Source organism: Trichechus manatus, unplaced genomic scaffold, assembly GCF_000243295.1.
Source record: "Trichechus manatus latirostris isolate Lorelei unplaced genomic scaffold, TriManLat1.0 scaffold00027, whole genome shotgun sequence".
Classification (NCBI taxonomy): domain Eukaryota; kingdom Metazoa; phylum Chordata; class Mammalia; order Sirenia; family Trichechidae; genus Trichechus; species Trichechus manatus.
Genome location: NW_004443963.1, coordinates 18335820 through 18361746, shown reverse-complemented (window position 1 = coordinate 18361746; position 25927 = coordinate 18335820). Strand labels below are relative to the sequence as shown.

The 25927-nt window shown below is 39.3% G+C and overlaps 2 protein-coding genes across 2 annotated transcripts in view; one reads left to right on the top strand and one right to left on the bottom strand.

Annotated features, from left to right (window-relative positions):
• GRAP2 (GRB2 related adaptor protein 2) overlaps positions 1-10072 on the bottom strand; it is an 81669-nt gene extending 71597 nt beyond the window's left edge. The window contains exon 1 of the mRNA XM_023729055.1: positions 9876-10072. The gene's annotated coding sequence lies outside the window, so the exon portion shown is untranslated. The remainder of the gene's footprint in view (positions 1-9875) is intronic.
• Positions 10073-22875: 12803 nt separating this feature from the next.
• The window catches only part of ENTHD1 (ENTH domain containing 1), a 152028-nt gene continuing 148976 nt past the window's right edge, over positions 22876-25927 (top strand). The window contains exon 1 of the mRNA XM_004373879.1: positions 22876-23224. Within this exon, the coding sequence (XP_004373936.1) occupies positions 22876-23224 (349 nt within the window). The remainder of the gene's footprint in view (positions 23225-25927) is intronic.

Here is a 25927-nt window from a genome sequence, read left to right as displayed (position 1 = left end):
TGGTGGTGGGTGGGGGAGGCACCTCCCTGGTTAAGAACCACTGCTCTGCAAAAACCCCCAAAAGTAAGAGTACTTTAAAGTCAGTTAAATACACTTGGAGAAATAGCTGGATGTGTACAGAACATCCAAACCTGGTAAAATGTTAACTAACAACTCCAAGCTCTTAATAAACATCAAAAGCAATTTCATAAGTTTCATATTATGACACTAGATAATGGGTAAAACAGGGTGAAATCCCTTCACCCTAGGTCAGTTCTTCTCATGCTTTATTGTGATAAGAGTCACTAGGGGAATCTTTTTAAGATTCTGATTTAGTAGGTCTGAGGCAGGGCCTGAAAGCCTCATTTCTAATAGGCTCCCAGGTGATGCCTATGCCAGTAGGTCCTGGGACCACACACTGAATATGGGAAACCCTAGATCAGAATCTCCGGTGGGTTGGGGGAGGGGCTATTTGCATCTTGATAATTACAAGTTCACAAGAGCAACATTAAAATTTGCATTAGAATGACAGGAATAGAAAAATGTGGATATTCCTTGCACCTTTCTATAACGTACTAAATGCTAACAGGGATGTGTTTTGAAATATGACACTTCTATTAGCTTGAAATTACAAGTATTATTCCAGTTACCTGTGAGCTTCTCTGCTTTGGCCAGGGATGAACACCTATGAACTGCTAAGCTAGTCTGATAAGACATTTAGAGATTTTCAAAAGTCTGATGGAAACCTAAACTTCAAGGTCTTTGCAGTCCTTGTATTACTAACGGAAGAGTATAGGGGTGAGGGTGAGGCTGGGGGAGGGGATGGAGAGAGGAGACTCACTTTAAACGGGATTAGCAATGAACTAGATACTCTTTGTGGCATTTACTCGAATTAAAAATAATTTTTCCCTAAAATCATACTGACATCACATGACGTTACTACAACCAAAATTGAGATAACACAGTTGCAAAATTGGGTGCCATTTGCTGGAATGTATAGTAATAAGGATGATCAAGTCCCGAAAGCTACCGAGAGCCTGAGAGAAATTTTTTCTCCTCTCATATAATATTACCTCTGAATAACTTTTACTTAGGGTTTTGCAGACACGTACCTCATTGTTGCACGTCCTTGGAAAGGAAGTGGCTGTTAACATTTGTTCCTATTTTACAGTTAGGAAGATCAAGACTCATTAATTCATCGAAAGATGCCCATTTGTCCATGGTTGCAGACGATTTATTGACAGGGGGGAGAGTCCTGATCTTTTGAGCCATCTTCTAGGGATCTTGCTATGAAATAGCTATGCTGTCAGATAAGTAGTTACCCTCTGAAACAGCTAATATGCTAGCTCTGAAATATTTTGACAAGTTATCAATATGATCAAGTATAATAGGGATAAATGTCTTTGTCTGAGCAAATAATCTGAGAAGCTGGACTATATGAAGAAGAATGCAACATCGGGATTAGAAGAAGACTCATTAACAGCCTGTGATATGCAGCTAACACAGCCTTACTTCCTGAAAGTGAAGAGGACTTGAAGCACTTACTGAGGAAGATCAAAGACTACAGCCTTCAGTATGGATTACATCTCAAAGAACAAAAATCCTCCCAACTGAACCAATAAGTAACATTATGATAAATGGAGAAAATATTGAAGTTGTCAAGGATTTCGTTTTACTTGGATCCACAATCAATACCCATGGAAGCAGCAGTCAAGAAATCAAACGATGTATTGCATTGGGCAACTCTGCTGTAAAAGACCTCTTTAAAGTGTTGAAAAGCAGAGATGTTACTTTGAGGACTAAGGTGTACCTGACCCAAGCCATGGTATTCTCAATTGCCTCATATGCATGCAAAAGCTGCACTACAAATAAGGAAGACCAAGGAAGAATTGATGACTTTGAATTATGAAGAAGAATGTGTTGGTGAAGAATATTGAATATGCCATGGATTGCCAAAAGAATGAACGAATCTGTCCTGGAAAAAGTACAGCCAGAATGCTCCTTAGAAGCGGGGATGACTTCTTGCTGTACTTTGGACATTTTATCAGGAGGGACCAGTCCCTAGAGAAGGACATCAAGCTTGATAAAGTAGAGGGTCAGGGAAAAAGAGGACCATCAGTGAGTTGGATTGACACAGTGGCTGCAACAATGGGCTCAAGCATAATAATGATTGTGAGCATGGCACAGGACCGGGCAGAGTTTTGTTCTGTTGTACACAGGGTTGCTATCAGTCAGAACTGACTTTATGGCACCTAACAACAACAACAAACCTCTGTGACTTACACAACAGTGTATGTACAGAATAAGGGAGACCTGGCTTAACAGTAGCTCATGGGGACACAGGAGTTTGAAGTGACCACACTTTCAGTATGAATCAGCTGTGTGACATGAATGCCAAAAAGATGAATGCAATCTTGGGCCACAGTAACAGAAGTACAAGGTATAGATCAAGGGAGGCAACCCTTCCCCCTAACCCCTCATAGTGTTCGGGATTGTCAGGCCACTTCTGGAAAGCTCTATTCCATTCTGGGCACTGTGATTTAGAAGGGACCTTAAAATGGAGTCTGTCCAGAGCTAAGCATTTCAAATGATGAGAGCATGCAAAAGCACACATCATAGGGGGACTGGTTAAAAGAACCAAGGATGTTTGTGCTCGAAAAAGAAGACTAAGAAGGCATGATTGGAAGTGGGGGAAGAGCAGACTAGCAGGGAAAAGGGCTTGAGGGTACAGTTTACAGTGGCAGAAATTTAATTTCTGGATTCCCCGAGAGAAAAATTTCATGAGAGCTTTCTTACTCTTTATCATTTGCAAAATAAGTAGATGTTCAGTAAAGAAGACGCTGTTCTTCCTCTGCTTTCCTTGAGGTGCAAGGACCTGTGGATGCATTTGCGCCTCTTTGCCCAGCCATCTCCCTGTACCCTTTAGGTATACCTCCTCCAAGAAGCCCTCTTAAAAAAGCCCCACCTTGAGCCACCTACTCTTCTATCTCCCTGTCATTGAGTTTTGCTTTGTGGCGGCATTTTCTTTCGTTGTCCCAGTTTCCTTAATAGATTGTTAGTTCCTTAGGGAAAAAGATCTTTTTTATTACCCGAAATGTTCTCAGTATATCTGGGTATTGGTAGTGAGTTGGGGATTGAGGGAATGTCTGCTGACGGAAGCCAAAAGATGAATTAAAGTAACCAAACAGGTAATTTTTTATGACATCTATATGACAAAGACTTACAGGGTGCCCGCTTGATGTTAATAGCACCTAACTGACCGTTCACTTTATGAAATAATATGAGCTGACAGAGTTGGCTGCGTAGTAAATCTTACTTCCTTACATCTGACATTTTAAGATGGAAGTTGTATATCTATACTGGAGAAAAACGAAGTCTACCATCTAAGAGCTCCATCTTCCCTGTTACAGGTCTTTGAAATTTCTCTCCAGCTAGGGAACTCTTTGACTTCACACTTTCTCCTTCTTTGTTTATTTGGATATTTGCTGTTGCTGTTTTTGTTGTAGTCGTTAGTTGCCATAGTTGATTCTGACTCATGGCGGCCCCATGTATGCAGAATAGAACTGCTCCATAGGGTTTTCAAGGCTGTGACCTTTCAGAAGCAGATCTCCAGGCCTATCTTCCTTGGCTTCTCTGGGTGAGTTTGAACCACCAACCTTTCAGCTAGTAGTAAAGTGCTTAACTATTCGTACGACCCTACTCCCCAAACAACCCCAAAGCCACTGCTGTTGAGTCGATTCTGACTCATAGCCACCCTGTAGGACAGAGTAGAACTGTCCCATAGGATTTCCAAGTTTGTAAATTTTTACGGAAGTAGACTGCTTCATCTTTCTCCCAAGGAGTGGCTGGTGGGTTCAGACCCTTGACCTTTCTGTTAGCAGCTGAGAGCTTTAACCACTGTGCAACCCAGGGACTCCTATTTAGATATTTACAGGGTGAATATATCACACGGTATCTGGTTTATAAAATAAATTAGTAGTCTATTTAAAAATATTCATCTAGGAAATTGAAATTCCACAAAATGAGTTTATTTAAACAAGAAAGCAGCATGTTGCCCATTTTACAGATGAGGTATTGCATAATTAAATACATCTTATCAAAGATATAAAAATGCTTTGGAGCAACAGCTCATGAAATTTAAGAAAAGCTTCACTTTACTCAAGGACACTGGAGCACACTGAGTCATGTGTGAGGCTGAGAATAGAACAGAACACAGAACTAAGTTCATGCTCTCTCACTTTCCTCACTGGACCATATTACCTCCCACAGTCCTGCAACTTGACCCAGTGTGGAGCAAATTATACACTTCTCTGCAAAACCCTGGTAGAACTCCTCCACTTGCCAGCCTGAAATTCACTTAGAAAATGTAAAGAGCAAAAACGCTAAGCAAGGGACTTCCCATTTCCTACCACTAGCTGTTAATCACAAACTGGGATGACCACCCTTCTGGTTATTAAGGTAGCCAGCCTTTCTATGCTGAGAGTACTGGGCTGGGGTTAGCCCAGATCCCTGGTCCGGAGGTTCCACCATTGGACAACTGATGTTATAAAACCTTTGTTTACAGACACACGGAGCGGGAGACACAGTATATTTCTGCTTAGTTTAGCTTGCTGGATAGACCCAGATTAGCAATGTTGACTAAACTGCTTTCAAAAAGAATCGAACTGGGACTGCATCGTGTGTTTGGCAGCCTACACCGTCGACACTTTTTCTTTTTTTTTTTTTAGCATATCTAAAGAAAAAACCTAAAATACAGATTTGTCCTAATTATACCAACCGAAACGGTCTCCAAATACCTTGAAAAGTAAAGGGCTCGATCATATACTTTCTTAGTCTCTGGGCGCCTGGGTTCCGTGCTGCAGGCCCTCTTATGAATCTCTAACTTGCGAGCACATTTCAGCGCCATTAAATGATACAACTCTGAATGATGAGAAATCAGGTGAAGGTTTTGTGTTCTTCAAAAGGAATAACCTCTCTGGAAGGATAGGGCTCCATCAGCTCCAGATAAGTTCATCAGCATTATTCATATCTATATAAGACTCTGAACGACCTGAGAAGGATAATAAAATATCGTGGTGTATCTGCCGGGTGCAGAGCGCAGGGTTAGAGCATTATCATCGGAGACAGTCAGCACTGCAGGAAAATGAAGCAACCAGCATAATGACACAAAAGCAGCCCGAAAAACACACTAGTGACGTTTACGGCTCCTAACAGGGTTTGGACATTTGAAAGGGAATCCGTCAGGATTTGCACACCAGCGCTATGACCTGTAGGGAAGGGTGAGCCATCTTGTCATCTATAGAAGGAAAGGTCATTTCCCTCTGTTCTCAATGGGATTAGGTAGTTTTCAACAGAACACTCAGTGGAATGAGGGGCAGAGGTGGGGGTGTTCAGAGAATAAGTGATCTAACCTCGCCCTTGACCTAGGAGGGAACTGAAGCCCAGCTTCAGTTTGTGACTTGTTCAAGATCATTGTTCAAGGTTTAAGGTAGAGCCAGAATTCTGGACTGCTGTGCCTGCGACAGTGTGGTGGAAAGAGCCCCGAGCTACATATAATTTAACATCCCTGGTGCTAAATCCTGGTGAATGTTAGCAAAATCACCCTGAGCAAGTTAACTTAACCTCTCGGAGCTTTACTTTTCCTGCTCTGCAAAATGAGAGGTAAAATATGTGGTCTCTCAACCTCAAAGATCATTGCCAGAGCAAATGAGATAATGTATGAAAACTCTTTTTAGAGCTGTATAAGACCCAGGGTAAAATAACTCCAGATAAAGGAAATTTTTTTCCTGTTGAGGCTAAATGGACCATGAGAAATTCTGTGTAAAGGTGTGTGTGGATGAGTGTTCGGCACATTCCCCCCTGCCCCAGAGAGTTCCCACAGCTCTTATCAGCTTCAAAAATGTGTCTGTAACTCTAGTCCCACTCCCACCCCCAGCCTCCACCACCCTGCCAGTTAAGAACCTATCTGGATACCAGCATATATATGATCAACTTAAGGGGTTGATATAACGTACTAAAATGTGACAATTTTCTTAGATTGAATGTATGGTTAAAATTTTCCCTCTAGCCTTACGGACTCAATGACCCAAATTTTTAGAGTAAACCTACTGGGGGGAGGGGAGCCTTTTCAGCTGTCTGACCTCATACGTTGCTCCACCAAGGGCTCAAATCTATAATCTAAAATGAGGATAGAAATTTCAAATGACAAACTAACTAGCTTTTTCTCCCTCTATTTGTCTACTTTCCTGGTAATATTTTCTAGTTATTTAGAAAGATTTTTCTTCAAAATCATATTTAAAAAGAGAACTATCTACTTATTATTTACAGAGTCCTCAGCAGATTGTTTCTACTATTTTCCCATAAAGCACTAGGCAAAAGGCACAAATCAGAAACCATTCGCAGACTGCCACACTAAGCCGGTGGTTCTAGAAAGCTGCAAGGTACGGAGAAAAACAAATGAAAAAGTATTCTTCATGACCAATTGATCATTTAGGCTGCTTTTCATTAAAAACATACAAGGGTAGAACCGATTTAGCAACGACTGTGTTGGAAACTCATAAAAACATGATTATTGTTGGGCTTCTGGAATATCTGAGTGTATGAGATAACCAACCAGCGAAGCTTCTGCTAACAAGAGCCATCCATCGTCCCATAAGGAAACACAGTGTAGTCTTTTATAAATCTGACAATAGCTTATACTCTTGTGTTATAGTGGTGCAATCTGATATAGAACAGAAATACAAAAAATAAGAGGGATTTTTCCCTTCCTGACTATCAAAATATCATCTTCTGCCCTCAGGTGCTGAGGCCTCATAACTTCTCTCTTGTATTGTTCCTTTTAGTATTTTTCCTTCCTAGTCCTTCAAAATTCTCCCACACTGTTCAGTTTACAGTATTATCTTTTAGGTTTAAAGTTTCTTGTACAGAGCCTTAAGCTATGTGAGAAGTATACTCATCTATGCTTAATAGAATGCTATTCGTGTTCAGATGAATGGAACCTAAAATATATTTTGGTATGAAAGCTTGAAGATTTTCAATAACTTGAAACTTGAGGTGGGAGAGGAGGGTCCTGCTACTGATTTTCACTCAATTCCATTTATATCACTTCTCATTACACACGCCAGGCCTCAGAGAGAATGCTCTGGAATCAGGAGGCCTGGGTTCAAATCCTGGTCTGCCACGTGTTTGTTAAGTGACTTTGGGCAAGTGACATAACCTCTCTGTACCTCAGTTTCCTCACTTGTGCAATAAAGACAGTATTAGCACTTTGTTCATCATGGCATTATGAGAAGTAAAGGAGCTAGTATCTGCAAAATGTTAGAACTGTGCTTGGCAAATACTAGTAAAGCAGACACTGCTTTAGGAACTCATTTAGCTTATTGAATCTTCGAAAATCCCGGCGGAATCACTCTTAATGATACGTTTTGGGACAGCTGCAGACTTTTCCTTGATCCAGCAAAGAAGCCAAATCCTGCTCAAGTTTCGACATGAATCCTACAAGTCAGTAGCAGCCTTTCTAGCAGGTGCTATTGTCTGGGAATCAGTACGTGGGAACTAGGATCATTTTCAGCTTTTCCGAAGGGTAATGGCTGTAAGAGTTGGTTTCAGGCAGCAGGCAGGGTATATTTTGTAGAGGAGGCAGAAAGAAAATGATCAAGTTTCCAAGAAATAATTAATAACGATACTGTCTTCCACTGTCATATTGCTTTTCTCCCAAGGCACTTCATATCTCATTTATTATGTTAACTCATTTATTCTTACAATATGCCTATGAGCTACACATAGAACAACTGAAACAAAAAAAAGTAGCGGGAGGGGATTTTCATCAGGGCCTATGATGTGGGAAGTATTCAAAAGATTATTCTGTTAACAGCAGAGATATTTCTTCATATTGAACAGGTCAATCACCTCCTTCCCCTCTGCTTCAGTAAAACCATTTTAAAAAAAGATCAAACCTATTCCAATTTAGAAAGAATAAGATTACAGTTTTACTACCTGGGAGACACTCAGTCTAAAAAAGTAACGTTGCCCCAAAATACAAGGCTTCCTCATTTTACAAAAAAGTTCTCGAAAAGGGTGCAAATAATAATAAAGAAACCCAGCTTGAATTGTATTTTAAATGTACTTACATGGTTCTCTATTTACACTATTTTACACTATTCTTCATTTAATAGTGGATCCTTTTATAAAAAGGATCACTTTAGAATTGTTTTATAAATATGAAGTTTAATATACAATACTGAGTTGTTAAAGGAGGGTATATACCAAATGTTCTTTCTGAAACCAAAAATGGTGGGAAACAAGAACCCGCTTAAGAATCAAACAGTGTATGATAAATGTATAGAGCAAAATAGTCTTTGACCTGAGCTTTCCCACCCTCAGATAACTTCACAGGAACACCTGAAATCTTTTCCATTGGATTTTTAGATCCTAAACATTTCCCTCCTCCTCCTAATTTATTTGGGGATGTATATTTTCAATAATGTGCAGATTAAGTTATATATATGTGTATTCACACACACACACACACGCAAAAACTGGACAATGAATCAGGAAGTCCAAAGAAGAATTAATGCCTCTGAATTATGGTGCTGGTGAAGAATACTGAATATACCATGAACTGCCAAAAGAATGAACAAATCTGTCTTGAAAGGAGTACAGCCAGAATTCTCCTTAGAAGCAAGGATGGCAAGACTTCGTCTCACGTGCTTTGGAAATGTTATCAGGAGGGACCAGTATATTTTTAATAATGTGCAAATTAAGTTATATATATACATACACATATATGTATATACACACATACGTGTATGTACATGTACATGTGTATATGTACACATACATATATGTGTATGTATACATACATACATGTGTATGTACGTATACATATATGTGTATGTATATGTACATATATGTACGTGTGTATATATCTATATATCTATAAATCGATATATAGATATGGAGCCCCGGTGGCTCAGCAGTTAAGAGCTCAGCTGCTAACCAAAAGGTTGGCAGTTCGAATCCACCAGCTGCTCCTTGGAAACCCTATGGGACAGTTCTACTCTGTCTGATAGGGTCACTGTGAGTCAAATTGACTTGACGGCAACAAGTTTTATACATACATACGTATATACATTTTATATATATACACATATATGTATATACATATATATATTTATATGTATATATATACACACTTTATTCACAAGGCCTAATTCCAGGTATGTAAATACAATATTTTTTGGTTACTGAAATCTTTCATGGGTGTATTCACTCTTTATGTTGGGAAACAGGTGGGGTAATCTTCAGACTGGACATCTAAAGTGGAAATAGTCTTGGGATATAGCCTAACTTTTAATAAAGAGACAAAGATAGACAATACTCTCTTAAAATATATTTTGATGTAAAGGAATTCAAATTGGTGTTCTTCTAACGTAAACACTCATAGAAGTAGAAATGCAAGCTATGAAAGAAATCCTGACTTCAGAACACTGGTGCTCATTCATTGCTGCTCAGCCCTCCACGCCTTCCAGACTCCCCAATTTGGATTAAGGACTGACTATGGTGGAGTGGAATTTCACTTCCGTGACCCCAAGGTCTAAAGTCTCTCTCTGAGATGGCTCAGAGACCAATTAGTGGAGTTTTTGTGCTATGGGCTGGATAACGAACAAGTCTTTTCCCAGTTCATTTGATGTAAGTCCAATCCTATCACCTCAACCATCATTACAGCAAAAGATTTAGACACTTTAGCTGATGGACCAAAATATAAGCAGTGTTTAGAGAACAACACATGAGACTCATTTGAATTAGATTTGACTCAGAGAAAACATTCTGCAAACTATAAAACTGTTTGAGATTTCTAGAGCTTACCGATGTGTACCCATGGTGTAATGACATACCTTTTGGACGAGAAGAAGTTGAATCTATGTCTTGACTTTGACACCGAACTGTTAGAATCCTCTCTTGCAAGAAGGAAGGTGAATTCAAATATCAAAGTTACTGTGTTTTGTAACACAGTTCCACCTTGTACTTGCCTCCAAGTACCATGCTAAGAGAGGGTGCAAGCTCCCAGCCCCATTAATAGTGCCTCCCCCTCCCTACCTCTCACTCCCTCCCTTGAACTACCCCCAGTCAGCCCTGCAGTCAGTAGGCAAACCACACAGGAACTAGCAGATACGATGCTTCAGAGAGTTGGGTGTGAGCCTTAGATTATGTGGTTTGTCTTTTTGCTGCCAGAGTTGAACTAAAATGCAGAAGGTTCACCGAAACACTTTTGCTTCTTTATGCTTGGTTTCAGTTTTAACAATCTCCTCCCAAACGCTGATGTTCACATAAGAAATTTTCTAATCCTACATATGGTCCATCAGCAAGTTGCTGCTGGTCTTAAGGAAAACCCCGATTTTCTCTTCATGTATCCATGCATCCAAAGATGCTTTAGGGTTTCTTAGAGGAATTTATTTAATACCACCCTGGAGAACTCACAATGTTAAAATGCCAGAGGAAATGCTTTCTTCTTGCACTTTGCCCAAAATATTACTCTTAAGAAAAAAAAAAAAGGAGGAGAAAAAAACAAAAAACTCTGGGCCGGGATGAGTTCTCTCTAACCGCAGTTTTTCCATAGCCAGGCATGAACTTGGACAAGATACCTGGATTTCTGAGACTTCACTTTCTCTTAAGCAGGTTGGAGTAAAGGATTTCTGGGATTTTAAAATTTTTCACTGACCTAAATTTTTTGTCATCTTCAAGTCCCTTAGTTCTTACTTTCAAATTTATAACTCATCTTCTTAAGTTCTTTCCCCCTGTACCAAGTACCACTTGTGAAGGCCTCTTCCTTTTTCTTTGCTCTTGTTAGAAAATGGATTACCAACGTTGCATCTTTTGCACAAAAGCAGAGACATTGGTGCTTGCTAAATGGCACAATTCAGAATGTGAGGTCCCAAGATAAAGAAGAAAATCTCAGCTAACAAAGGTGTTCCTCAGATTAATCCCTTGAAGGCTAAGAAGGAGGGTTGCCATATATGATGCAATTTGGGGTTCTAAAATTTAAACTTATCCTGCAATGTAAAATGATATCCTTTTCTAGCTCTTTGCTCCTTTATACCTAAAATTTACTTAATATTTACTTTTATTTGGAAAAATCCCCTTGGTTATAATTGTCCAACATTTTTACTGAAATAGAAAAGAAGAATCTGGTATAGAATCAATAGAGTACCTTGGTCATAGTTGTTGTTGTTAGGTGCCATCGAGTGGGTTCCAACTCATAGCGACCCTATGTGCAACAGAATGAAACACTGCCTGGTCCTGTGCCATCCTCACAATCATTATGCTTGAGCCCATTGTTGCAGCACTGTGTCAATCCATCTTACTGAAGTGCTTAGTAAATATTTGTTGAATGAGTTAAAGGAAGTTGCTACCCCTAACTCCTTAATAATGGACTTTCTTTTTATTAATGCAAGTTTGTTGAGTTTTCTTAAATCCAAATTGCTTCTGAACAGGGTTCCCACTATTTCCACATGATAGAATTTTAAAGATGACAATATGTTGATCATTTTAAAACAATAACATCTCAGCATTGGCCCCAGCCCTCTTCTGTCTAGCTCTCTAACCTTCATGGTCTAAGGACCTTCTTGGATCCCATCATTACATTGAACAACTCCATCATCAAGATTTCAAACACTGAAATCCTCTGGCCACAGTCCTTATTCTTGACATCCAAGACAGTGGTTTTGAGGTGGTTAAACAGTGAGTTCCTATACGTCCAGAGCTGGAGAAGAGGGTGGAAGGGGAAAGAAAACGTGACATAGTGCTATATGGGAAGTATCATGGTGTTTTCAGCTTAGACCCTAATGAAGAAGTTACTTTTCCTTTGAGTACTACCCACCTCTAAGGAACAGGATATAAACGCTTCCCCTTACAAGCGTGGGGCAGAGTGCAGAACAAAAAAAATCTCAAAAAGAAGTTAATTCGGGTAGTAAGTAATGACTGGCTGACATATTACAGAGTACACTGGGAGGGAAGCAAGTCCTCTTTAGTGGTTTATTTCATAACAGCTCTGTAGTTGAACCATGAACCAGTACAAAGAATACCCAAACGCAAACGTGTTGCTCTAGAGTCGATTTCGACTCATAGTGATCCTATAGGACAGAGTAGAACTGCCCCATAGGGGCTTTAAGGCTGTAATCTTTATGGAAGCATATTGTCACGTCTTTCTCCCACGGAGCAGCTGGTGGGTTCAAACCGCTGACCTTTCAGTTAGCAGTCAAGCGCTTAACCACTGCACCACAAGTCTCCTTAGCCTAAGAATAAAGACCTTCATATAAGATTACCAGCATTTCAATCCTCACCATCATGGTACACTCAGAAAAATATCAGCAGGATTGGGAGGATTCAGGAATATGTAAAATCTAGACTTATCAACAATGCAAACATTTTTTTAAACCATAATTTCTTAAGAATGTTTATCAATTCCTTTTGAGGGGTACTTGTTAATGTCAGACCTTAAGGATTTCAAAATGGTGCTAAAGCACATGGGTAGATGCATTATTATACTTAATTTAACTGCATGGCAAAATGTATACTTTTCATTCAGTTGTGTGGATTCAGACTTTTCATTCACTCAATAAATAAATGTTGAACACTTACTATGTGTAGGCCTGTTTAGGTGCTGGGAATCTATCAGTGAACAAAACCTAGTCCCTGCTCTCATGAATATTACATTCTGAAAAAGGAAGAAATAAGAAGTATGTCAGATGGCTGTACTAACTGGGAGAACCATAAAACAGGGAAAGAGCTGCAGGGAGTGTGGCTGAGGTGGGGGCTGCTATTTTATGCTAGGAGATCAAAAGACATTTGAGCAAGTCCAGAAAAAAGTGAGGGGGCTCAACGTCATTAATTATTAGAAAAATACAAATGAAAACCACAATGCAATACCACTTAACACCCACTAGGATTGCCATAATAAAAAAAAAATGGAAAATAACAAGTGTTGGCAAGGATGTGGAGAAACTGGAAACCTTGTGTATTACTAGTGGGAATATAAAATGCCACAGCTGCTGTGAAACAGTTTGACAGTTCCTCGAAAAGTTAAACGGCCTGACAGAGACTGGAGAAACCCCGGGAGTAAGGCTCCCAGACCCCTTTTAGCTCTGGAATGAAGTCACTCCTGAGGTTCACCCTTCAGCCGAAGATTAGACAGGCCCATAAAATAAAACAAGACTAATGGGGCACACTGGCCCAGGGGCAAGGACTAGAAGGCAGGAGGGAACAGAAAAGCTGGTAATAGGGAACCCAAGGTTGAGAACGGAGAGTGTTGACATGTCGTGGGGTTGGTAACTAATGTTATAAAACAATATGTGTACTAACTGTATAATGAGAAGTTAGTTTGTTCTGTAAATCTTCATCTAAAGTACAATAATAAAGAAAAAAAAGTTAAACAAAGAATCATCATATGATTTAGTAATTCCACTCCTAAATATACATACACCCAAGAGAACTGAAACCAGATGTTCAAAGAAAAACTTAGACATGAATTATTCATAATAATTATTCATAATAGTCAAAGGATGGAAAAAACCCAAATGTCCATCAACTGACATCAACAAAATGTGGTATATCCATACAGTGAAATATTATTCAGCCATAAAAAGGAATGAAGTTCTGAAACATGCAACAATATGGATGAACCTTGAAAATATTCTGCTAAGTGAAAGAATCCAGACACAAAAGGCCACAGATTGTATGACTCCATTTAAATGAAATGTCCATAATAGGCAAATCCACTAAGTTGGTAATACTTTACACTTATGCTGAGCCTAACCAATCCCTCACTGCTGCTGGTGTCTCTACCCTCATTGGGATTGCAGTCTTTGATCTTGTCCTATTCTCATCTTTCCACCTACCTCTTCAATCACATTTCATATGCTGACTACTTTCAGTTCTGTGACTCTAGCCCAGAACCTTCTCCTTTGTTCTAGTTCTCTCTATTCAACTGCCTATGGACATCTTCATCGAATTGCCCTACAGGATCCTCACATTCAAAATGTCCAAAACAGAATTCATCATCTTTCCATGTTAAACCTGCTCCTCAGACTGTGTTCCTCATTCTGGTGAATAACAACAACCATTTACACAATCACTTCAGAATGAAACTTTGTGGTCACTGTAGACTCTTCCTTCTCCCTAACTCTTATATGTATTTGGAGCTGAGTTCAGTAACTTCTACCCCTTTAATGTTACATGGAAGAGTATATTTGAAACAGAAGGAGAGTGAGCAGAGTAAAGTATCCCCATTTCTTCTGTTTTAGTTATGCTTTTCATCACTATTTCCAGAACCATTACAACATTCTCTTAATTGTTCCCTCTATTCTGCTTCTTATCTATTTTTCAAACAGCATCCAGAGATTCTTTCTAAAATAACATAATGGATAGATTTAAGAATAAAAAATTAGAATCTCTGACTTCTCAAAGTATAGCAGGCATTCTTGTGATCCCTCAAGAATGTTCATGGAACGCAACATCAAGGACCAAAGATTGGTCCTTAGGCTGAGGGAAAGAGCATAGAATTTGGATTCAGGAGATTTGGGCTCAAGTTACAGCTAAATTACTAGCTAGATGAATATTCCTGGACAGTTAACATAACCATATCTGTGCCCATTCCAAGAAAGGCAATCCAACAGAATGCAGAAATTATTGAACAGTATCATTAATATCACATGCAAGTAAAATTTTGCTGAAGATCATTCAAAAATGGCTGCAGCAGTTTATTAACAGGGAACTGCCACACGTTCATCCTGGATTTAGAAGAGGAGTATCATTGCTGATGTCAGATGGATCTTGGCTGAAAGCAGAGAATACCAGAAAGATGTTTACCTGTGTTTTATTGACTATGTGAAGGCATTCTACTGTGTGGATCATAACAAATTATGAATAACACTACGAAGAAAGGGAATTTCGGAATACTTAATTGTACTCATGCAGAACCTGTACACAGATCAAGAGGCAGTTATTTGAACACAACAAGGGGATACTGCATGGTTTAAAGTCAGGAAAGGTGTGAGTCAGGGTTGTATCCTTTCATCATACTTATTCAATCTGTATGCTGAGCAAATAATCTGAGAAACTGGATTATATGAAGAACATGGCATCAGGATTGGAGGAAGACTCATTAACAACCTGTGATATGCAGATGACACAACCTTGCTTGCTGAAAGCAAAGAGGACTTGAAGGACTTACCGATGACGATCAAAGACCACAACCTTCAGTATGGATTACACCTCAGCATAAAGAAAACAAAAATCCTCATAACTGGACCAATAAGCAAGATCATGATAAAGGGAGAAAAGATTGAAGTTGTCAAGGATTTCATTTTACTTGGATCTATAATCAACACCTATGGAAACAGCAGTCAAGAAATCAAACAACATATTGCATCAGGCAAATCTGCTGCAAAAGACCTCTTGAAAGTGTTAAAATGCAAAGATGTCACTTTGAGGATTAAGGTGTTCCTGGGGGGTGCAGCGGTTAAGGCTCGGCTGTTAACCAAAAGGTCAGCAGCTGCTCCTTGGAAACTCTATGGGGCAGTTCTACTCTGTCCTATAGGATCGCTACGAATCAGAATCAACTCGATGGCAACTGGTTTGGGTTTTTTTTGACCCAAGCCATGATGTTTTCAATGATCTCATATGCATGCGAAAGCTGGACAAGGTATAAGGAAGACTGAAGAAGAATTGAGGCTTTTGAATTATGGTGTTGGTAAAGAATATGAATATACCATGGACTGCCAGAGGAACGAACAAATCTGTCTTGGAAGAGGTACAGCCAGAATGCTCCTTAGAAGCAAGGATGGCGAGACTTCGTCTCACATTATTTGGACACGTTTACATTATGAGGAGGGACCAGTCCTTAGAGAAGGACATCATGCTTGGTAAAGTACAGGGTCAGAGAAAAAGAGGAAGACTTTCAACAAGATGGATTTACATAGTGATTGCAACAATGGTATCAAACATAGCAACGATTGTGAGGATGGTGCAGGACCAGGCAGTGTTTTGTTCTGTTGTACTTAGGGTTGCTATGAGTCGGAACTGACTGGACAGCACCTAATGACAGCATTTGTTTTTACAAGCTCAGCTCAAGGACCTCTTCCAGGAAACCTTCCTTGACTACGTAGATTTAGACAAGCCCCTCTTTTACTCCCATAACATTCTATGCTTGCCTTTACCATGACATTTATTATGTTACATTATAATTATTGGTTTATTCCTGTCTCCTCTATTGACTCTAATAACTTCCTTATATTCCCATGGCCCAGCATAGTGCCTGGCACATACAAGTGCTCAGTAATATAGAATGAATGCATGTTCCTCAACCTTAGCTTCCTCATTTGTAAAATGGGATAAGAATGCCTGTTTTTTGGAGTTCCTTTGAAATTTACATAAGATATGTATATTAAAAACTTCATAAACTATAACTCAACATTTAAAATACTTGTTGTTTGTCCGCCACTGCTTTATAGAATAAAGTCCAGACACCTTAGCATGGCACTCAAGGCCCTAAACAATTTGGTTCCAGGCCACCTTATCGTTTCCCTCTGGCTACTTCCCTCACTACTCAAAAGCAATATTTCAAACATAACAACTTCTTTCATACCTCCTATCATTTTACATTGTACTTACCTATTTACATGTCATTTCAATAATGTGGGCTATTATGATAATGATGATTAAAGTAGTAAACAAAAAACAAACAAACAAACAACAAAAACCAAACCTGTTGCTCCAGAGTAGAACTGCCCCATAGGGTTTCCAAGGAGTGGCTAGTGGATTCGAACTGCCTACCTTTTGGGTAGCAGCCATAGTAAATACTACTTTCTTGCCTGAACCATAGCAATAGTCTACTAAGCATTGTATTATTCTCAAAGTCTCCTCATTCTAGTCAATATTCAACTTGGCCACCAAGGTGCTGCAAAACATGGGTTTGATTTTATTTTCAATGTCTATTCATCACCTACTGGATGAAGTCATGTACAAGGTTCCTCATGATCTGACATGCCCCTGCCACTTCATCTCCCTCTGCTGTTCCACTAACAGCCTTTGCGACAGTCATTGTAACTATAGTCCTTGCAGTTTCACCAAGCTAACAGGCTCTCTCAACTTTCATGCCTTTACACATGATGTGTCCTTTGCCTTGAATGTCCTCCTTCACTTTGCCTTCCCAGTGAACTCCCTGTCATCCTTGAAGATTCAGTTCAGATGTGAAGCCTGCCCTTAAATACTTCTTGGGAGAATTAGATGCTCTCTCCTCTCTTATTATGCTATATACATCATGTCCCAGTGTTCTGTGATGGTGCCTGTCACCTCTACTATCCTGTAAACTCATTCAGCAGAGGGCTTGTGTTTTATCTCTGGGTCCTTAAAGCTTGGCAGGATGCGTGGCACACAGTGGGTGCTCACTGAAGATCTGTTGAATATATCAATGACTAGCCGTCAGTGGTACCCAAGCCCGTCCTTGGAAGCACTCCATCACTGCCCATCACGCACACGGCTCTTTATCTCTAGAGACTACAATTACACTCGTTGACCTTTGAGATGGAAATCAGCAGCGGATGGCATTTTTAGTGAGTAAAAATTACACTAGTCAGATTGTAAATATGTACTCTTTGAAAGGAGAATTAGGGCAGCACTACAGCCCAACAGATTGTGAAATGAAAACTTTTGCTTTCATTCCCTTTGATTCTTTCCAGTTGGGGCATTTAATACACACCCTCCCCCAACTCCCATCAGAATTGTATTAAGTCCCTGGGAGGGGCGTGCACCAGAACAAGGATGGGCCGGAAGTGAGGGAGCGGAAGTGAGGAAGCCGAAGCGGGGAGGAGCGTGGGCGCTTGGGCCTGGTTGGAGGAGGCGGTAGGGGAAGCACGGGCTTTGAATTTGAGCGGGAAAAGGCACCGACCACTGCGGCAGCTGGACTTTCCCCTCAGGTAAAGACCTGTGTTTGGGGGTAGGAATGGAGAGGAGCCTGGAACTGTCAGCTCCCATCCCACGCTGAGCAGGTCAGGGGAGGAAGGCAAAGAGACCGTCACAAAAGGATTTACGTGGCTCAGCCTGTGTGAGGGAGGGCCCTGTGGTGTGACGCCATCACGTTCCTCCCTACTTCTAGGAACTTCCCTGCAGACAAGCCTCCCCCTCTGCACTAAATTGCTGCTACCCTGAGGGCGCTCGTCTGATTCATCTGTGTGACCCAGTGCCCGGCACAGGGCCCTCCCAGCAAACAGTAGTCATTCTGAAATGGTTGTTGGATGAATGAAGAAATGGATACCACTGAAAGACCCAGTCTACAGGAGTTGATTCTCCCTCAGCCCCCACCATCACTTTCAAAACGCTTTCCCAAGCACCTCATTTCTTCCTCTCAACAGCCCTGTTGTTGTTAGGTGCTGTTGAGTTCGTTCCGACTCATAGCAACCCTATGTACAACAGAACGAAACACTGCCCCGTCATGTGCCATCCTCACAGTCGTTGCTATGTTTGAGCCTATTATTGCAGCCGCTGTGTCAGTCCATCTCGTGGAACATCTTCCTCTTTTTCACTGACCCTCTACTTTACCTATGTACTTCACAGCCCTATCTGGTGTTGAGGGAACCGAGGCTCAGAGAAATTCTTAAGCCCTAATTAGCAAATGGCAGAGCAGACCTCAAATTCACGCCTTTGGAATCCTAATTAAAGTAATGAGACGAGGTACGTGAAGGTTCCAAGTAAGATTACTGTGTGAGCACACAGTGAGCAGTCAATAAAGAATTGCCATTTACACCACAGGGCGGAGACAGTCTCATGCACCTGTTTCTCTCTTTCCTGGAAACGTGCCTGCCACGTGGCAAGCTCTCAAAAATTATTAGCTGAATGAATGAACACACAGTTAGGGTTAAAAAAAAGTTAGTTTCTCTGCCTCTTGCCATGGTCTTTGCATTAAATCAGTAACACCTAATGCCATGATATTCCCTATAATCGTTCTACCGTAACAATCTTGGCCAGAGCTTATTTCCTCCTGAGTTACCTGAGTCTAACTCATGTTGATGGGCAGAACCTGTCCAGATACAAGAGCTGCCTTCTCCTTAACCTGTCCATATACAAGAGCTCCCTTCTCCTTACAGCACTACTCTAAGTGTGTCTTTGCCTCTAGGCACCAGCCTCTTACATACTGTTGCTATTATTGCCCTGTATCTTTGGATAAAGTCAATTCAGCTTCTCAATCCCTTATCCTCAATTCTGAAATCCAAAAAGTTTTGAAAACCAAAACAATTTTTTTCTTAACATATATAATTTGGCAGCAAAACATGAACTAAAGAGAGGCCATTTATAGTCTTTATTTATTCCACTTGGTATGAATATTTACATGTTTTGTTGCAGACATGTTACTGGATTTGACTTTGAAGAGCTGCCCCACATCCTGCTATGAGTATCATGTCATATATGGTATAGACACTGCATTGCCCTTCAAAAATCCCCCCATATTTGAATTCCACAACTCCTCTGACCCCAAGAGGTTTGGATAAGAGATTATGGACCAGTAGTTTAATGTCACTTGAAAATTTACATGATTTTCTGTTATGATTCAGGTAAGGTAAGGGGCTTAAGGGTGTGTGCGTGTGTGTATTAGGGAACAGCCTTGATAAAGCATTGTGGAAGTGGGCAGATCTAAAAAGAAAAGTAGGAGTCCTCATCATTTGTTTATTTTGGAGTTATTTAAGGGAGAAATCTCCTTAACCAAACTGTAAGCATTTTGAGTGTAGGGATCATGTTTTCTATTTTTATATCCTCCACAAAGCTGTATAAATGATAGACACTCAGAAATATTTGCTGATTGATTTGAAAATATTTGCTCAAAACACCAGAATTTTACTTGACAATTACAAGAGCTAGGTTTTATTTTCAAAATGCCATGTTTATAATCCAAACCTGTAGAATCGATGCAGGTTTATCCCAAGACAGATCATTCAGTCATTCTGTCATTCACTCAACACATGTTTCTTGAGTATTTACTATGTGCTAGGTACATGTTAGGAGGCCTGGTGGTGCAGTGGTTAAGCGCTTGGCTGCTAACCAGAAGGTTGATTCGAGCCCACCAGCTGCTCTTCGAGAGAGAAAGATGTGGCAGTCTGCTTCTGTAAAGATTTACAGCCTTGGAAACCCTATGGGGCAGTTCTGCTCTGTCCTACAAGGTTGCTATGTGTTGGAATCCACTAGATTGCAATGGGTTTGGTTTTTTTGGAGGTACCTGTTAGGCAATAGAATTATAGTGGTAAGTGGTAAGTAAGATGATCAACGTCCTCAAGAAGCTCCCAGTCTGGTGGTAGAGAAAGGCAGTGAGCAAATGGACAAACACATAAGTATAGATCATGATAAGTGCCATGACGAAAATAAACTGGGTGCTGAAACAAGTATGCTGGGGAGACTTAAGTAGTTAGTGAGGTCAGTGAAGGCCCCTTGGAGGAGCTAACAGATTTGTGATGTAAAATACCCTTTCTTCCTTCTGTTTCTCAATAGCCAGAAAACTGAGATCCAGGTGTGGAAATTTATTGTCGTGGGCACTAATTTTGTCTCAGATGTCACATCACTATAATTGAAACCTCAAGGTTATTTGATGGTATAAGTAAACTTGGTATTTGTATATAGCCAGGCATCTAAAACATATGATAGACTGGCATATAATTTATAACCAACACCAATTAATTCAACTCCTTATTAGTCTAAAAACATCTATAGTAGAATGATATCTTTCATAGTCTTTGTTCATGTCAGAAAGTACTGTATATTAGTAAATGATATGAATTCACTTATCTAGACTTTTTTTGAGATTTTTCTAATGGTTGGGAATATCTAATTTTGGTATGGTGTCAAGCACATCCATTTTAAACTACTATACTGAATAGAAGTTTATTATTTTTGTATTTTTCTAGGACAAAAAATTAATTTAAGAAAATACTTTTTAAAAATTAAATAATGCACATTAGCGAATATAGGAAAACCTAAAAATTAGGATTGTCCCTCCAAAATTAAGATAGGTAGCTATCATAAAAAGAAAAAAAAAGTTTTAATGGCTGTTCAATTCCAGCAAGTTGTGATTCTAACAGGATTTTTTTAAAAATAGATTTGTGCGGAAACAAATCAATATTTGTTGCTCTAAGCCAATGTCACAGCACATCTCTGCACTGAGTGAGTTTGGTAGAGTGGAAAAAAGGACAATAGAAAAAGAAAACCCTCATGATTGAAAATTTTAATAGCTTATTGAAACACATTATAAATCAGGTTCTTGCCACAGGAGTGAATCAGATAAAAATGCCTATATTTGAAGTGCAAACAAGAGAGAAAATCAAAAAGTTGTAAAAACATACAACCTCTCTTTTTCTTCCTAGGATTGATGATCGTCTTTCTGAGAAATCTTAATTAAACCGATACATTTTCTATCTTGCTTATTTGAGGGTGCATTGTACTTTTACCCCCCCAAAAAAGAGAAAATTTAATTATCCTCTTTCCTTTTTTTTTTTTTTTTTAGAAAAAGAAATGATAGTTCATTTAGAATGCTTCTGAAAATTTATGTCTTCCTTGAAAACACACACAGGAATGAATCAAGCCTGCGCTAGGGGATGACAAAGTCAAGGAGGAAAACAAAACTAAAAATAACAAACACACTTGTTATGGATTTTAACATTTTTGTCTTTGTATATGTGCACTGTCTCTAGTAATGTCTAATTATAGATTGTGTAGGCTTCATTGGGCCTGGATGCTTGTCAGGGCTTGAAATCAATTTGGTACACCATCTTGGTGACCATCAGTGGTAGATCACTAGAGAAACTGCAAACCAACTGACCCACCTTAATGCAAAGTAATGAAAAAGAGGAAAGGGAATGGTTCTCATGTGCCCGGTGAATTGACAGTTCACAAGCATTTCTGGTTTAGGGGCTGCATACACCTTTTAAGTTTTAACATATCAGTCTGAATGGGCCTCTCGTGTGTCTTCTTCAGAGAGCTGACAGACACATGCTGATTACTCCAGGTTTTAGGGAAGTCTTTACACTGTTTGAATCTTACTGCTGACACTGTTTAATCCTAAACTCATACTTCTTTTTTTAAAGCTGAGTGAAGAAAGTAATTCAACCTTTTCCTCAAACTCACCAGCCCTATCTGGACTAAAATAGTGGTTCAGGGTATCATGAATTAGCTGTGGAGTCTGCTGAGGTACAGCTCCCCCTTTTTAGATGAAGAAGAAAGCAGACCATACTTGGATCCGATTTTAATGACTTTAGTTCTGAAAAGAATACAATCATAGGGTCACTTGATGAATGTAAAGCTTAATTTTCACTATCATTTTAATTACTTTCAGAGCATAATGTTTTTGTTTATGACAATATATCTTAGGCATAAGATGTCAGAGCACAAGTTCCATTTTCTTATACTAACTCACCCACTGCCTGTCTGATGGTTTATAATCATTATATTTCTGGCCAAAGAGGTTGGATGGTATTTTCTGTGAAAACTTTTAGGACTAGAAAGAAAGACCACTTATATTTCTTTATATAATATAGGCCAATCACTTATGAGGGATTTCCCCATACCCATTCTAGGAAAATATATATGGTACCCTCAATTCTGGCTGATGTATGTGAGGGGCTAATTTAGAAACTAAACCTAGATTTTTCAGACTGACTTGATCTACAAACATTTTAAAAAATGTTTAACTTACCTATTTTTGTGCTTTTCTTTGCAGGAAATTGATACTTTGTCAACATGGAGATGAATCATTTGTATTTGGGAACAGCAGAGCTGGGGACCAATGACCTGTCAAGAGTTTTATAAACGAGTCACACAAACTCTTATTCCATTGCTCTCACCTTCAAACTTGTCTTACCTATGGCATTCAGGAGGCAAGTGAAAAATTTTGTGAAAAATTACTCAGATGCTGAAATAAAAGTCAGGGAAGCGACTTCTAATGACCCTTGGGGTCCTTCTAGTTCTCTGATGTTAGATATCAGTGACCTGACTTTCAACACGATTTCTCTCTCAGAGATTATGAATATCCTATGGCAGAGACTCAATGACCATGGGAAGAACTGGCGCCATGTGTATAAATCCCTTACACTAATGGATTACCTCATCAAGAATGGATCAAAGAAAGTTATTCAGCATTGCAGAGAGAGGTTCTGTAACCTTCAAACACTAAAAGAATTTCAGCATATAGATGAAGCTGGAAAAGACCAAGGTAACAGTTAAAGAAGTTGATAGAGCATGTGAAAAAAAAAATTAGGAGTTTTGGAGGGATCATTTTCAATTAGGAGCTGGGGAAGAGTTGTTCTTAAATGTACTACCTTCCTTCCCCCTGGGACAGTTATAGTTTCCAGTTTAATCCTTTGTGTTGACTCTTCAGTGCCTTAGAGAACAATATATATATATTTTCAAAATAATGTGTGAAACTAACACACTTAGGTTCCAATAACATGATACTTCATGGAAAGTGCATAAAATAGGAGGTATGGCAATTTGGTATAATAAAGTCTCTGTGCTTCATAATTAGACTGGAATTTAGTCATCAATGTAAGGTAGTGTTTCCAAAGACTGTAGAATCGTCAGAGACTATCTAGATGGACATAGTTATATGAATACAAAAATTTAGGTCATAAAATAATTCTGTTGGGGGTGGAAGAGGAGGTGAAGTGGGGGAAGGGTATATAGAATACTGGGATGATTCAGTAGTGCCTCATATTCAACAATGGTAAAAGAAACAGCACTTCCTATTTAATGTAAAATAATAATTTGTGTTTAAAGTGAATAGACTGATGAATCACGAGAAAAGGATAAGATTCAGTGTAATCTCAGTGTTAGGTATACATTTAGAGTGTAAATTATTTGATTATTTGTAATATGTGCGTATGTATGTGGTAATTATCTACTGGAATTTTATTAGCCAGAACACACCATACCCTAGAGTACGTGGAATAGTTAATCAAGCTACCTAAAATACAGGAATATAGGGAAATGTGCTTATAACTTTCCCATATCATTTTTCAAAATACATTGTTTACATTTGACAACTTTAGCCAACAGTTTGCATGGTTGTTAAGATTTTAATGACTACAGTGTATATATTTTTAAATCTTTTGAAAAACCACATGAACAAGTTTTAGGAAAGGAAGGAAAGCATTTGTTGCAACAACAAATGCATAGTTCTATGGATTTAGTAGTGAAAGTGAACATTTTCCTCCTAGATTACCGATTCCAATCTGGTGCTGCTTGGTAGTGACTATAAACACCTAGGCCATGAGAATTGTCTCTGTGAGAACTTAATTTGTGGTTTGTTTTTGAGATGTATAGTAAGCACTTGTTCTGTAGTGAAAGCATTAGGGCTTCTTGGCAAATTAGTGCCAAAGTGAGTAAATATTCCCCTCTGGACCGGGCAGTGGTTTGTTCTGTTGTACATAAGGTTGCTATGATGGCACCTAACAACAACAACAACTTTTTTTAAATTGAGGTATAATTCACATGCTATAAAATTCATCCTTTTAAAGTATACAGTTCAATGGTTTTTAGTATGGTCTCAGAGCTGTGCAACTATGACCCTATCTAATTGCAGACATTTTCATCACCTCAAAAAGAACCCTGTACCCATTAGCAGTCATTCCCCATTTTCCCCATTCCCTGGAAGCCACTAATGTATTCTCTGTCTCTGTGGACTTGCCTATCTGGACATCTCATGTAAATGGAATCATACAATACGTGGCCTTTTGTGTCTGGCTTTTTTCACTTAGAATGTTTTCAAGTTTTACCCATGCTGTAGCATGAGCCAGTACTTTATTCCTTTTTATGGCTGAATAATGTTTCGTTGCGTGGATATACTACATTTTGTTTATCCATTCACCATTTGATGGACATTTGGGTTGTTTCCACTTTTCTGCTAATATACACTCCAGACATAAGGTTTTATGTGGACATATGTTTTCACTTCTCCTGGGTGTATACCTAAGAGTGAAATTGTTGGGTCATATGGTAACTCTATGTTTAACATTTTGAGGAACTGCCAAACCATTTTCAAAAATGACTGCACCATTTTACAGTCCCACCAGCAATGTATGAAGGTTCCAGTTTCTCCACATCCTTGCCCATCTTTTTTATTATAGCCATCCTCGTGAGTGTGAAGTGGTATCACATTACGGTTTTGATTTTCATTTCTCTAATGACCGGTTGGAGTCCTGGTAGCGCAGTGGTTAAGAGCTCTGCTGCTAACCAAAAGATCGACAGTTCAAATCCCCCAGCTACTGTTTGGAAACCTAATGGAACAGTTCTGCTCTGTCCTGTAGGGTCACTATAAATCTGAACTGACTCGAGGGCAACAGGTTTGGGTTTTTTGGAATGAACAAGGATGTTGAACATCTTTTCATGTACTTATTGACCATTTTTGCCTCATATGCATATGAAAGCTAGACAGTGAAAAAGGAAGACAGAAGAAGAATTGATGCACTTGAACTGTGGTGTTGGTGAAGAATATTGAGTATACTGTGGACTGCCAGAAGAATGAGCAAATCAGTCTTAGAAGAAATATAACCATATTTTTCCTTAGAAGTGAGGATTGTGAGACTTCAGCTCATTAACTTTGGACATGTGATCAGGAAAGGCCAATTGTTAGAAAAGAACATCATGGTTGGTAGAGGGTCAAAGAAAATGAGGGAAACCCTCAATGAGATGGATTGACACAACAGTCAAAACAATGGACTTAAACATACCAGCAGTCATGAAGATGGCACAGGACTGAGCAACATTTTGTTCTGTTATACGTAAGGTACCTGTCTTAGGCTGGGTTCTCCAGAGAAGCAAAACCAGTCAAGTGTATAAATACATACATATATATATATATATATATATAGAGAGAGAGAGAGAGAGAGAGAGAGATTATATCAAGGAAACAGCTCAC